The sequence below is a fragment of the Lissotriton vulgaris genome, chromosome 1_1 (genome assembly GCF_964263255.1).
Source record: "Lissotriton vulgaris chromosome 1_1, aLisVul1.2, whole genome shotgun sequence".
Lineage (NCBI taxonomy): Eukaryota > Metazoa > Chordata > Amphibia > Caudata > Salamandridae > Lissotriton > Lissotriton vulgaris.
Genome location: NC_141685.1, coordinates 459,884,976 through 459,899,672, shown reverse-complemented (window position 1 = coordinate 459,899,672; position 14,697 = coordinate 459,884,976). Strand labels below are relative to the sequence as shown.

Here is a 14,697-nt window from a genome sequence, read left to right as displayed (position 1 = left end):
ATATTCTTGACAACGATATTCTTGCAGATGTTATTTCCATATCACAATATTTTGGACACAATATTTTGGTAGCATGATATTTATGTTTCGATATTTTGTCTGAATACTCACTCACACAACCCCACAACGTCTCATATATCTACTGACATACCTATACAACCACTGATACATCCACTTACTCATCCACAGAGCCACTCACACACACAACCATGCATCCACAGACCTACTCACACAGCTACTCACTCAACCATACAGTCACTCACACACCCACTCACTCACCTGTATATCTACTCACACACCCATACATCCTCTCAACAGAGTCACTCACACTTCCACCCACCCACATAACCACTTACTTACCTATTCACACATCGATACAAGCACTCACACATCTACTCACTCACACATACAACCACTCATACAGTCACTCCCCAATGCAGCCACTCCCACACCAATTCACTTAACCAAACACCTACTTAAACAGTCACTCACTCACCCAAACAGCCACTTCCACATCAAGTCACTCATCCATCTCCACTCACACAGCCACTCACTCACCTGTACAGCCACTCACACAGCCACCCACTCGCCAATACAGCTACTCACACAGCCACTTATCCACCCATATAGCTACTCACATGCTAACATATTTACCCATATAGCCACTTACACACCAACTTATTCGCCCATAAAACCACACACACACACCCAGTCACTCACATACCCACTCATATGCTGATGCACACAGTGACAAAGCGATTCACATAATATATGTTACAAATAGTATCACATAGTAGTACACAAAGTATACTGATTTAACTTTTGTAGTACCTTAGCATATATGTTTAACACTCATAAGCTTGTAGAAAACGCTCGCAATCACTGGCTGATGCCATCAGTGATGACATCATTGATGTTAGTTGAGTTGTCATCAGTGATTTCATCAATGATGTTACTGACCAGGTTATGAGTGGTATGATATGTGAGGTCATAAGCAGTACATTATGGGGCATGAGTTATAGTTAGATCAGGTAGCTTATTTTCACTGGTTTTGTATGCGTGAAATCTGAACCTTACTATAACATCGCTGACACATTTTTTGTGAATTTTTAAGGTTTTGATAATTCTGTTTCCTAACTATAACATCCCTGTAACCTTTTCGTTTTTTTCAGTGAGCATTTATATATATATATATATATATATATATAGAGAGAGAGAGAGAGATATATACAGATAGATAGATAGATTGTATTTTTTTTAAGCAATCAAACTATATATCTTAAATTATAAATAAAACACAAATTACTGTTTACCACAGAAGAAATAACTGATAAAAAATGTAAACTAACCGGTGAATAGAACTATAAACAAAAGTATTTAACCGATAAAATCAGACAAATAATTAAATCAACAATATGAATGGCACACTAATTTAATCAATTAAGTACTTGAAAAATGACAAACGCTGGAAGATGAGAAAACTCTGCCAGTTTCTCTAACCCGAACCTGAAAGATGAATTATATACATCTCAACAACTACCTAACCAAGTACGTTTTCCTTTATATTTACCCTGATTAAGAGCTAACAAAATCTTAATACTTAAAGACTAAGGGGCTCATTAGGATGGCGGCAGCGGAAAACGGGACCGCCCGCCTTAAGGGTGGGGGTCCCAAGATGTGCATTAGGATGCGCCCGCCACAGTGGCGGGCGCAATCCTCATTTTAACATTGTGGCGGGCGGTGCTCACTGCACCGCCCTCCACAATCTCAAAATGAAATGCACGCATTTGCATACACGAAGCGGCAGGCATCCTGCGGTGCCTGCTGCTTGGTTTATGCAAATGCGGGGGGGTACCACAGGTAACCCCCCTTTGCAACAAACACCTCGGCCTTCACTAGGGGGGCCCGCATGGGGCCCCCAAAGCAAAGACAGCCTGCCTCGCCATGGAAAGGCTTGCCAAAATGCCCATTGTAATATGGCTGGCGGTGTCTAACAGACACCGCCACCATATTAAACATTTTCCGCCCCGCAAGGCGACCGGGGCGGAAAACAGGCGGGTGGTGTTTTTCACCGCCGCGGTCCCCCCGCCATACTAATATGGCGGGGGGAAATTGGGCAATGGATGTCGGGCGGATTGCCTCCGCCAGGCTGGCGGTGGCTACCACCAGTCTGGCGGAGGCAATCCGGCCGACATCCTAATGACCCTCTAAGCATCAAAAATAAAAGTCTTCGGTAATTTATAGAAAACATGTTCAGAAGGGGCAAAATGCGGGGGAGTCGTAACGTTTGGCAGTCAGAGAAGAACGACCCCCTCTTCTCGCTCTGCGAACCCTGGGAACAAGCAGTAGCTTTAACGTGTTGGATCGCAATGATCTGCCTTGGTGGTAGGCTGTCAGTCTTTTGTGCTCAAAGAATCTATAGGCAAAGACCAATGCCTTATATTTAGTGTGGTTGGCAATGGAGAGCCAATGTAGACTGAGTAAGGAGGCTGGCATGGATGATGAGTCGCTATGTTCAAAATAAGACATGATGCCACATTTGGAATAATCTGCAGGCAGTGCAGCAAGTAAGAAGGTAGACCCATGACTAAGGTATTTGTTTAAACTAGCTCAGAAGTAACCGAGGCATGAATGATGGTCTTACGATTATCCTCATTAACCAGATGGAGCATGCCGCTTAGAGATTTGAACATGAGTAACAGCTTTGACCAGCAGTTCAAAAGACAGATTGTTGCGAAATTTGAAACCTAGATTTCTTACCACTAAAGATGGAGGAGAGGGGATGCCCAGCTCTGAAGGCCACCAGTTATAAGCATTGAGATAATTGTTAATGCCAAAGAAGAGTATTTCTAGAATTCAGTTTAACAGCAAAACACACAGGATGATGGACAGAATGTTGCACAATGGCAAAACATTCACCCCCAGTCACAGATCTGGGTTTAATCCATCGTTATTTTGCTCACCAAGCCACCCCAGTTCAGACATGGCCATATGCAAATCAGTCTTGACCCTGTGCCTCATGGTAACAGTCCAGCCAGAACTGCCAAGCCATGTCTTTCCTGGACCGGTTTCTGGCTATCAGCCGTCTTCAGCCAGGATCGCTTGACTCCAGTGGCTTAGTGAGCACGGGACCCACATCTGGGCATACCCTTCACACATAGGGTGAACAGCAAAACACACAAGATGATGGACGGAATGTTGCACAATGGCAAAACATTCACCCCCAGTCACAGGTCTGGGTTTAATCCATCGTTATTTTGCTCACCAAGCCACCCCAGTTCAGACATGGCCATATGCAAATCAGTCTTGACCCTGTGCCTCATGGGAACAGTCCAGCCCGAACTGCCAAGCCATTGTCTTTCCTGGACCGGAATCAGGCATCCTAGGACTGGTTTCTGGCTATCAGCCGTCTTCAGCCAGAATTCAGTTTTAGGCAATTAATGTTCATCCGATTACCGACAGCTTTTAGAACCTTCTTTAAAAAAACTGAAGACTCCTACATTCATCATCAACTGAGTATCACCAACCTAAGAGATCACCCCCAGACCCCATGCTTCAATGAGGCTAGCTTGAGGGCCGAATAGACATTAAAGAGCTGAGCTCTGAGACACCCCAAAGTCAAGTGGTTTGGTAAATTAAGTGAAAGGGGAGAGAAATACTGCTTGTGATCTGTCTTCCAGAAAGGATTTGAGCCAGTCAGCCATGGAAACCCACACTTCACAACCTGTTCATAAGAATAGAGTGGGAGACTTTGCCAAAAGTCACCAACACATGAAAAGGAATACCATTGCTGGCATGTTTTGACCACGATTGTCCTAATGAATACAGAGACCTCCGTGAGAGCTGATTCTGTGTCAAAGCATGCATGAAAAACAGTTTGCATGTCACATGGAAGGTGGTTATGCTCCAAGAAATGGTAGAGTTGTCGGTTGACCATTTTTTCAAACATCTGGGCTACAGCAGGTGAAAGAGAAATCAGCCTAGAATTACTAAGCACCTTGGAGTTTACAGTAGGTTTCTTCTGTAATGACAGCAGTAGTGCCTGTTTCCAGCTCTGCAACACTTTAGCTGCATCCAAAGAGGTCTTTTTCAGTTCCTTAAGAATAGGATTGACCAATTGAGCAACAAGTTTGAGAATGTCCAGGGACATGGGTCAAAAGGCGACTAGGCCTGTGCATGAAATTCCACTCCCCTCGCAGAGTTTTTCCTACTCTGCGCTCATTGATTTGCATGAAGTTCCCAAAAGCACAGTGGAGCAGAGTTTTTTCCTTGTTCACCAATGTTAAGGTGGTGTGTACGAGCAAGGAAAATCTCACTCCAGACCAACTGCCGTGGGATTTCTCAATGCGGGTGGTCGTGGATGGTCGCAGATGGTAACCACTGCTCGCGTTGAGAAATATTTTCTTCACATTGAGAAAGCTGCAGAGTAGAACATCTTCTCTAGTGGCAAAAAGAGCAGAGCACTCATTCGCTGCACATGGTGCTGTTTACGCTGATTTTGCAGTGCGGGCATACACCCGGCACTAAAAATCAGCGTGAATGGCACAACGTAAAGGACTCTGCTCTGTGCAGCATGGCAGAGTTTTTTGGTCAATTCACTGAGTTCAGTGTATCTGAATTCTGCAAGCTCTGCCCACGCTTAGAGGCGACCCAGACTTACAATTAGCCAGTAAAACAGATGAGTTCTCCAGAGAGAACAGATCAAAATTGGTCAACAATGGGCCAGGCGAAGGTCTGTCGGCCAAGTTAGGCTATTAGGGCTCCTGAGGGGAGAACTTATCATAGATCAATTTATTTTCATTAAAAACGAAGTCTGAAAGCGAAGTCTAGAGTGAAGTGATTTTGAGTAGCACTGGGAGACAGAAAAGAGTGCACAACCTTAAAGAGATTCAGGGAGGATGTTAGCTGCAGCAGCAACAGAAAAAGAGATAACCTCTTTATGCGCTCTGTGAGAAGATCCACAGAAGTTGTTTCATGCTGTCTTGTGCACCGCTTCTGATTCTAAATCATATTATTTCCTCTGCCTTATTTATGAAGGCCTTGCCCCACCGGTGCGTCACTTTTAAAATGTGAAAAAGTGACGCACCGGTGGCGCAAGGCCTTCATAAAAAAGGCCCAAGGAATTTACAGTGTGAACGTTATTCTTTTAAGTCAGCCAAAAACCACGGTGCTGAGGGTTTTAATCTCTGTAGAGATATTGTTTTAAAGGAGCAATGATATCAAGAGTTGAGAAAAGCTAATTATTCACTTCGTCAAGATCAGAGTCAATAGCGCCTGAAAGTTCAAGCGGGGTCAATTGTAGGGGTTCAGCAAGCAGTGGTTCTGAAATTTGGCTGCAAGAACTCATGACTTTCTGATAAAGCAACTGATGTGTGTTAGGGACATTAGCAATAACTTTAAAAGGCACCGGGAAGCGATCCAAGCTTAAAAACTGGGCTGATATACATGTTCAAAGAGTTAGACAAAATAAGGTTCAAGGAATGGCCGGCCTTATGAGTGGGGCCACACACTTGTTGTTTAACCTTACATCCCTCAAAGCTAGACAGACACTGTTTGGCCACTGAACAGCTATGATCATCTATTAGCGTTGCCCAGCAGTAGGAAGCTAGAGGAAGTATAGAGAGCTGACCTATCAGGCACATTAGCAAGCTGTGTGACTCAGTAGAGTAGTGAGGAGGTCTATAATTGAAATCTCTGACACCATAAAATATGGGTATAGAGTTATAGCGTAGGAAAGGCCTTCAATATTAGAATGTTTGGAGCTAGCACACTGATAAAATTCTCTGTACACTTTAGCCAAACCTTTGTCTGCTTAATCCACTCTGTTATTATACTGACGTAGGAACCCAGACGGGATAGAAAGAGCAATATCCGGTGCAGAGGAGTCCATAAACCAGGTTTCCATCAAGAATAATATATCACACTTATCTTCTGCAAGTAATTTGCAAATCTCAAAAGAGTGTTTAGATAGAGATCGAATGTTATTTTGAAAAGCCGAGATAAAGGGGCCCTGCTGCTCCTTCCATGGACGAGCAATGTTGGCTAATGAAGTCCTGGATATAGACGCCCGAAAACCACACAGGGAGTTGAAGGAGAACCCACAAGACAGGCGATTAGTTGTACCATCTTTACTGGACATATTGCACGGGCAACTATGGGAATGCAGAACAGCTTTAAGTCTTTGGTAAATAAGACAGTAAAAAAGTTCTCAGTGCTCATTGTGAAGGTCCCACGGTTGGAGCGTGCTGCAGAAAATAAATAATTTTTGGGACACAACACAGACACTTTTAACTCACTTCACTCTCACCTATTCACTACACAAAACGAACCAGCTCTGCAGTAATTCTGGCGCCGAAGCACACAGGGGAGGGACTCGACCTTCCTGGTGGGGCCCGATGATGAAGCATTACACCAACTAGGTTGATGAGTGAGGGCTTTCTAAAGAATCAAATCTGATTCTTTTCGCTTACACTGCTCTTTTTCAAGAAAAAGGCAAAATTTAAACCATGGCAAATAATTTTTATATAAATATTAAATATAATATTTAATTATATCACTCTAAAAATTAAATAAAACTCCACTGTTAATTAAGACTGAGAAGGTAAAATAATATATACATTATTTACACAAAAAATGTAAAAGTCACAAACCAAAAAGCTCAAAGAACAAGCTCAGTCCATCCCCTAAAATACATACAGGACATAACCCACGCAATTCGAAACAACAATGACATAATATTTACACAAACAATAAAATGTAATATTTGCCACCCACAAGAAAATAAATAAATATGAATAACTGTTCTGTAGCTGCAGATTTCCGTTTGTATTCACATAGTCAAAAATATTAACCCACCAAAAATGAGAAAATATTGACCAAAGGCCTAAAAAAATTCTAAATAAAATGTATTCAATAGACGTCCCTCGAAGCAGTTTAAAGTATCTGGCTGCCATAAAAAAACTGAAAATTGTTTTTTTAAAACAAAACGCTGATGGAAACCAGAAGGATGTCAAAGTAAAAAAAACTTGGTTTGTTATGAATCAAACAGAATTTCATTTTAAAAAAAAACAGTCAATCAATCAACCAATCATGACACTTGTATAGCGCGCTACTCACCTGGAAGAGTCTCAATGCGCTGGGGGGGAGGGGTATGTTACTGCTCGAAAAGCCAGGTCTTGAGTTTCTTCCTGAAGGAGAGATGGACCTGGGTTAGCCGGAGGTGGATGGGGAGGAAGTTCCATTTTTTGGCTCCCAGGTAGGAGAAGGATCTTCCGCCAGCGGTGGCTCTGCGGATGCGTGGAACGGCGGCGAGGGCGAGGCTGGTCGACCGTAGCTGCCGGGTGGGAGTGTAGAAGGTCAGGCGGTTGTTGAGGTACTTGGGGCCCAGGTCATGGAGAGCCTTGTGTGCATTGGTGAGGAGTCTGAACGTGATCCTCTTGCTGACGGGGAGCCAGTGCAGGTCTCTCAGGTGGCGGGAGATGTGGTTGTGTCGGGGGATGTTAAGGACGAGTCGTGCGGAGGCGTTCTGGATGCGTTGGAGTCTTTTCTGAAGTTTGGCTGTGGTTCCGGCGTAGAGGCTGTTTCCGTAGTCCAGTCGGCAGGTGACGAGCGCCTGGGTGACCGTCTTCCTGGTTTCGGTGGGGATCCATCGGAAGATCTTTCGGAGCATGCGCAGGGTATTGAAACACGATGATGAGACGGCATTGACTTGTCGGGTCATCGAGAGGGAGGAGTCTAGGATGAAGCCCAGGTTACGTGCGTGGTCCGTTGGTCCGTTGGTCTCAATGCCCATAGAAAACATTTGTAGATGAAAACCTGGAATGTAAACAAGAAACCCCAGCCGCAAAACACTATGCATTCTCAAAAATACACATAAATCATGCGTACTTATTATAATTAAGTAACATAGCACCATGTCACATAAAATAATCATACATTACTAAAATAGTGTGCAAACACCTAAATTAGTGACATTTAGCCCCTATTTATACAAGTACATCAACTTAAAACCCACAATCAACCTCCATCACTAACCCATTCTAGGCCTCCCCTACACCCACCTACCCTAGAACCCCTTAAAAAGGACGTACCTGTTCAGATGAACAGCAGCACCTTACCGCAACCTGATTCCGGTAAAATGACTAAAAATTACACAAGTAGATTACATAATAAAAGGTAGCAGTAACAAAAAATAGCAGCTAAATGAAACTGAAAAAAAGACTATCTCACTAGAGAAATGAATGGGAAATATTTAAAAATGTTGAATAAATGTATAAAAAAATAAGAAAATGATTAAACATGTAAAACATGCCACAAAAGTTGTAAAAACATTATGAAATTGTCAAGTTTAAATGAAATAATAGCATACAATATATATAATTATTTAATACATGCTGAACATATATATATAAACAATTTAAGGAATGTTAAAACAATTTAAACAATGGAAAAAATGGAAAATGTACAACATACAATACTATTTACACATGATTTACATATTTTGTTAAATAATAAAAATGTATGGAAACTGTTTAATTTATTTATCTATCTATAGATGTTTATTTTTAAGTTGTAATATATATTTATATATATGTTAAAAATGTAAAAATATACAATAATGAAACTTTGAAAACATAAATAAAATTATGTATGTAATGAATAATAATATTTATTACAAATATACAATATACAACCTTTTACTGTATTTCTAAATACCAACAATACTAATTAAATAATGCAAATCCTTTCTACTACATACAAATAACATTTAAACATGGGTTTCCACACTAAAATATTAAAATTAAATAATCACACTTCATTTTTTTTTGTTGATATTTCATTATTTTATTTTGACTTACACAATAGCAATTAAGGAAAATCCTATACCAGATTTTTCATGTGAAACTAACTTGTTCTGCCAAAGATATTCAACATATTGGAATATACGTGCATAGCCAGGCCTTGTGATGTTAAAGTACTTCATCTTTTTTTTATTTATTTTTTATTTATCAACATTGGGAGATCACAGATAAAGAAAACCGATGATGGGGACATTATCAGAGCATAGCCAATTAAAAAAAAAAAAGAATATACAATATATTTGCATAGAGCCAAATCAGAGCGGAAAGACCACAGATGATACATTGCTACTCCTTTAATTTTAGAACAATTATCCCCAGATTTCCTTGAGTTTACATAATGAGCGGAACCCCCTCATTTTAGCCAGAATAGCCTCCATGTCGTACGTCTCTTCAACCAACGTCCACTATTCCAAAACAGACGGAGGACCCCGCAAAAGCCAAACCCGAGCAATTGTCAGTCTAGCACATTCTAAAAAAATAGTAATTAAGTCTTTTTGGCTGATATTCATATTTTGCCCACTCATCATTACATCTAATGTTGAAAATGATATTGGTCTCCCAAGTTTCTGGAGATGCGATTTGAGAGGCCTTAGATCAGCTGCCAATAGATCACATTTAGGGCATTTTGTCCGATCACTAGGATAATTATTAGATGACCACTTCGCTATTCTCTCAGGTGTGTAGTAGAGTGAGCATATTGTTCTATACTGCAGTAGCCTCAGATTAGATGAGTGTACAGGCCAGCTGATACTGCTGAAAGCAAGTGAAATAGTGTTATCCGAGATTGGTATCCCCATTCTTTGGCTCCAGCGATCAGCAAGTCTAGCACAATCTTCAAACTTGTATGAATTTAAACTTTTATACCCCATGCTAATCAGCGATTTGTCATTTGCAGCATATACGCAGTTCCATATATTAGAATCAAGAACATTTGTAAGATTCAGGCTACGTATAAAGTAGTCTCAGACCTGATAATATTTTAACTGCATATTTTCCGGGAGATTATACAGAATTTTCAATCTTTCAAATGCAATGAATCCAATATAGTCATACAAATCCTCGAGATATTTAATACCAAGGCTAAACCAGCGCTTTCCCAAGACATCATGAAAAATTTCTGGAAGGCCTGGGTTGCCCCATAAGGGAAGTTTGACATGATAAAACTGTATGTTGCATTTGAGCAGAATAGCACGCCATATGTTTACAATATCCTGTGCACTCTTGAATTTGACCCTCTTGTAGTAGTTTGGGTCGTTAGTTCTAAAAAGAAACATATTATGCTCTTCCCTTAGCATAAATTTGAAAAAGAAAAAATTGCTCATGGGATTTATTCGGCTGCAAAGGCGGCCAAGAAAGGATGCCCAAAAATATAATTTGAAGTCAGGAAAATCAAGCCCACCCTGATTAAATGCAAGTTTCAATAAATCAATTGTGCGGAGCGCTTTCTTGTACCCCCAGATGAAACTGCTACAAGTCCCATCTAGACGTTTAAAAAAAAGAGGTATTCACTCGTAGAGGAATAGAATGGAACAGATAAAGGAATTTGGGCAGGACCTTCATTTTAATTGTATTTATTCTCCCACTAATACCCATAGGAACCTTGTGCCACTTTTTGAATGATTTAACAGTAGCTTTCAGTCATAAATCATAGTTTAAAGCAACTATCTTGTCTATTTTAGCAGACACTCTGACCCCTAGATATGTAGCCACACTGCAGACTCCCTGTTTTGGTACTTAGGATTTATAATCCAACAGAATTTGTGTTGTATTATTATTTAGTCTGTAGCTGGAGATTACCCCAAACCTCTCTGCCTCCTCTACTGTACCCTTCAGTGTCTCTGTGACATCCGTTGAATACACTGCGATGTCGTCTGCGTATGCGGTGACTTTAAGAGAGTTTATCCCAGATGTAAGAGGCTTTATTCAAGACTGATTTTGCAAGGCCAGAATGAATGGCTCTATGGGCAGGGCAAACAATAAAGGTGATAGAGGACACCCTTGACAGGTGCCACGGTAGATTGAAAAGATGGGGAATTGTAGTCCAGCATATATTATTTTAGCACTAGGATGATCATATAGAGCTTGAACCCATTGCAAAAACCGTCCTTTGATACCATATGCTGAAAATATAGCCCAGAGAAAGTCTGACCCCACTCGGTCAAAAGTTTTTTCAGTGTTTAATAAGATCATTCCGAGTGGGGTTGACTTTGTCTTTGCGACATCAAATGTTGTCACGGCCATATTTACATGAGCCGTAGTGTCCCTTCCAGAGATGAACCCATGTTGTTGAGGGGACACCAGCCCGGACATCATCGGGGCAAGACGGGTTGCCAATATTTTAGCAAATATTTCTGCATCAGTATTTATCAATGATATTGGTCGATATGACCCCCATTCCTCGGCTGGCTTGTTTTTTAAACAAAAGAAGACAATCTGTGTGATGTTCCATGAACCGTGGGCTTTTCCTCCTGCTCTGATGGATTTGATTACCTGTCTAAAGAGTGGGAGTAGTTCATCCATGCATATCTTATATAGCTCCAGGGGTATTGAATCTTCACCTGATGCTTTACCCGACGGCAGATCAGCAATTGCTAATTTAATTTCTGCAATCGTAATATCCTCTCCCAACAAATCAGATGTCTCATCTCCCATGCCTTTCATTGGACTAGTTTGTAAATATCTATGTATATCCACCAATTCAGGTTGATTCTCTGGAGTATAAAGCTCTTGATAGTAGTTAGCAAATTGCTCTAATATCTGATTTGGACGCTCATAGACCACATTATTAGGTCCCTTAAAAGTATTTATGAGAGTCTTAGCCTTATCATCAGCCACCTCGTATGCCAGGATCTTCCCTATTTTTTCCCCGCTCTCATACTGGGATAGCCTGTATTGATTTAGTTTTACCATACCTTTTTCTCTGAACGTCTTTTTTAGTGCAGACTTTAGATTAATTAAATTAAATCCCAAGTCCTCTGCCTTTGTAAGACCCTTTGATAATGCCTCAGTCTGCTGATTCTCTACCATAAGAATTTTTGCGATAGTTGTTTCTTTTTCCTTCTTATGATCAGCATTCTGTTTCCAGATAAATTGCTGAGAGAATCCCCTAATGCTGTTCTTACACGTATCCCATACTACGGTAGGCGGGGCTGAGTCAGTATTTATTTCAAGAAATTCCTTCAGATGACTCCTTATATGAGCTACAAAATCTTCATCTGTCAGTAGATAGCTGGGGAACGAGAAAGGCCTAGGTCTCTTTCTCTCTCCAGGCATTTTAAATGAAAGTAGGATAGGATTGTGGTCCAATATAACCCTTGGGCAAATCTCCATGTTGCTTGATTCCAAGAACTTGTCTGACACCCAGGCCTTGTCTATTCGAGAAAATCGTATGTGCTGCTGAGTAGTAAGTGTAGCCTCCTATTTTTGGGTGTAATACCCGCCAAGCATCCCTTATGGCATGTAGTCGGCCCAATTCCTTAATTGCAGTGGAGGTCTTTCTCATCCTCTGAAAAGTCCATTGTCTAGTAGTGTTGATATCATAGTTCGTAATACAATTAAAATCACCCATAAACACCCGCCCCCCTTCCCAGTTCAGCAACTCTATGTCAACCTGGTCAATAGTTGAAGGATCATCTATATTTGGGCTGTATAATACACAAAAAACATACTTGCACCCTTCTATTCCTATCTGTGTAATAGCCAATCTGCCTCCCTTATCTGAAATTGTTTTACCGTCATCGGCTCTGAGCCTTTTATGTTTTAAAATAGCAACTTCCCGTATTGAGGCATTCTGGTCGGAGCAGATAACCACATCATAGCCCAGTTGCTCTAATAATGCACGGTCCTTGTAGGAGATATATGTTTCTGAAAGTAGAACTATCTGTGGGTTGTACATCTTGAGTTCTTCCGAGACTAGCCGCCTCTTATTCCTGTTATTCAAGCCTGCTACATTCCAGGCTATGCATTTCACCCATTCCATCTTACTGATAGTACTCTGCTTTTCCCCCTGTTAATGAAATCTATAGCCATCCTAGTCTTTGTCCCCTTATTTGGTAGTAGCCTCACGTTCATTTTTTTGTTTTTTCTCCCCCACCCATGACCCCCCTACCCCAAACCACCCCACCCTGCTTCTATGAAGAGGAATCATCCTCTTCTTTCAGCTGCAGTTGGAAAGGCAGCCAACTAGGACCCGGTCCCCACATTAGCTTCCCAAAAAAGCACCACCCGTTTTATATCGCCAAAAAAAAAAAGGAGAAGAAAGCAGATTGTATATGTAAACGTAAGAGAGAAAGAATATATCTGAATAGTCAGATCTAGGCAGCCCCCTCCTTTTGCCATTCATGCAACATTTCATTGACCTCAGATTTAGAAAAAATAAAATGAGTTTGACACCCTCTCGTAATTTTCAAACAAGCAAGTTCCTGCAAGAAAACTTGAGCCCCCATGTCCTTCAATGGATCGATTAGCTGTCTCAATTGCCATCTTCGATCCATAGTAGCTTTACAAAAGTCTGAGCAGAAGAATATAGATAGAGAATTAACAGCTTTTGAGGATCTGGGGCAAGCTTTTAGAGAGACTGCTTGCCACAGCCATCAATTGCCAAAGTAAAGCAAAAATGGCCTTGGGTAGCGAGAATCCTGTTGGCGTTGGACGATCGGAAGTCTAGGGGCCCAGGGATATCTTAAGGATTTTGGGGGCCCTGGGCCAAACGTATTTTGGGGGCCCCTGTTTGGAAGAGTTTTGAATTTATGATCCAGTTTCAGCTCATCCATGCGCACTTTAGCCAATTCACTGAAAGTGCACAGACGCACTGGTCTACATTCCAAATCTGTTTACATCTAATATTCAGGGATAGTGATGTGTGCTTTCAATATTGTAACACAGCAACAGCTCACTAATGTTACTGCAAATAATATCTGTGGCACCCTTCCATTTCTCATATGTGAGGCCATGGTTTGATTTAAAAGAATTTTTTTTATGGATGTTGCATGAATCATAAACAAAAAAATGTATCTGCAGAATGTTTGTAATAGACTCTCGCACATCACTGCATTAAAATTAATGAAAGGGAAAACGGTATTTAAAACAACATGTTTAAGAATTATTCAAGGCAATCAGGGCAAGACTCTGCAGAACAGAGCTGGCTGTATAAGAGGGCCCCCTGAAAGGAGGGGCCCTGTGCCAGAGCCTACTTTGCCCATGGCTTAAAACGTCTCGGTAGGGGCCCTCTGGATCTGACAGTCCCAGTCCCAATCTCCGAGGTCAGGGAAAGCTTTTTGCAAGATTTGAAGTATATAGGCTCTCGGATCAGCTCCCTCTTGACCTTCAGGTATGCCAAATAATTTAAGATTCTGTCTCCTCTGTCTATTTTCTAGATCCTCCAATTTAAGTTGCATACTCCTTAGTTTATCTTCGTGCTGAAAGACCGAGCTTGCAGTTCTGGATGCAGTATCTTCTGTACAATAAACTCTCTGCTGAAGATCGGTCAGCTCTTCCGCCATGAACCGAACTTTCTCCGTTGCATCCTTCAGAGCTTGTTGGATATTGTGATTATCCACCCTGACCTGAGCAAAGAGCCCTCTTGTTTCATCCCTCTGATCCTTCAAAGCTTGTAAGATCACAGAGAGTGTTGTAGCTTCATTACACTGTCCGCAATTATTCTGCGAGTGCTCTGCTGAATGAGGCATATGGGTCATATCAGAGGTTGAAAGTGTCGAGGATGATGGGGCGGAGGAGGGAAAGGACCCGACATTGAAGATGTCAGACCCTGAATTGCTTTGAGAGATCCGCCAGGAAACCTTGCTGCCTCTAGGTCTGATTCCAAAGTCAAGCAAAT

General features: G+C 41.3%; 1 protein-coding gene across 1 annotated transcript in view; it reads right to left on the bottom strand.

Moving 5' to 3' along the window:
- LEPR (leptin receptor) overlaps positions 1 to 12,191 on the bottom strand; it is a 422,515-nt gene extending 410,324 nt beyond the window's left edge. Inside the window, exon 1 of the mRNA XM_086925355.1 lies at positions 11,432 to 12,191. Coding sequence (XP_086781481.1) covers positions 11,432 to 12,191 — 760 coding nt within the window. The remainder of the gene's footprint in view (positions 1 to 11,431) is intronic.
- Between the last annotated feature and the right edge of the window lie 2,506 nt (positions 12,192 to 14,697).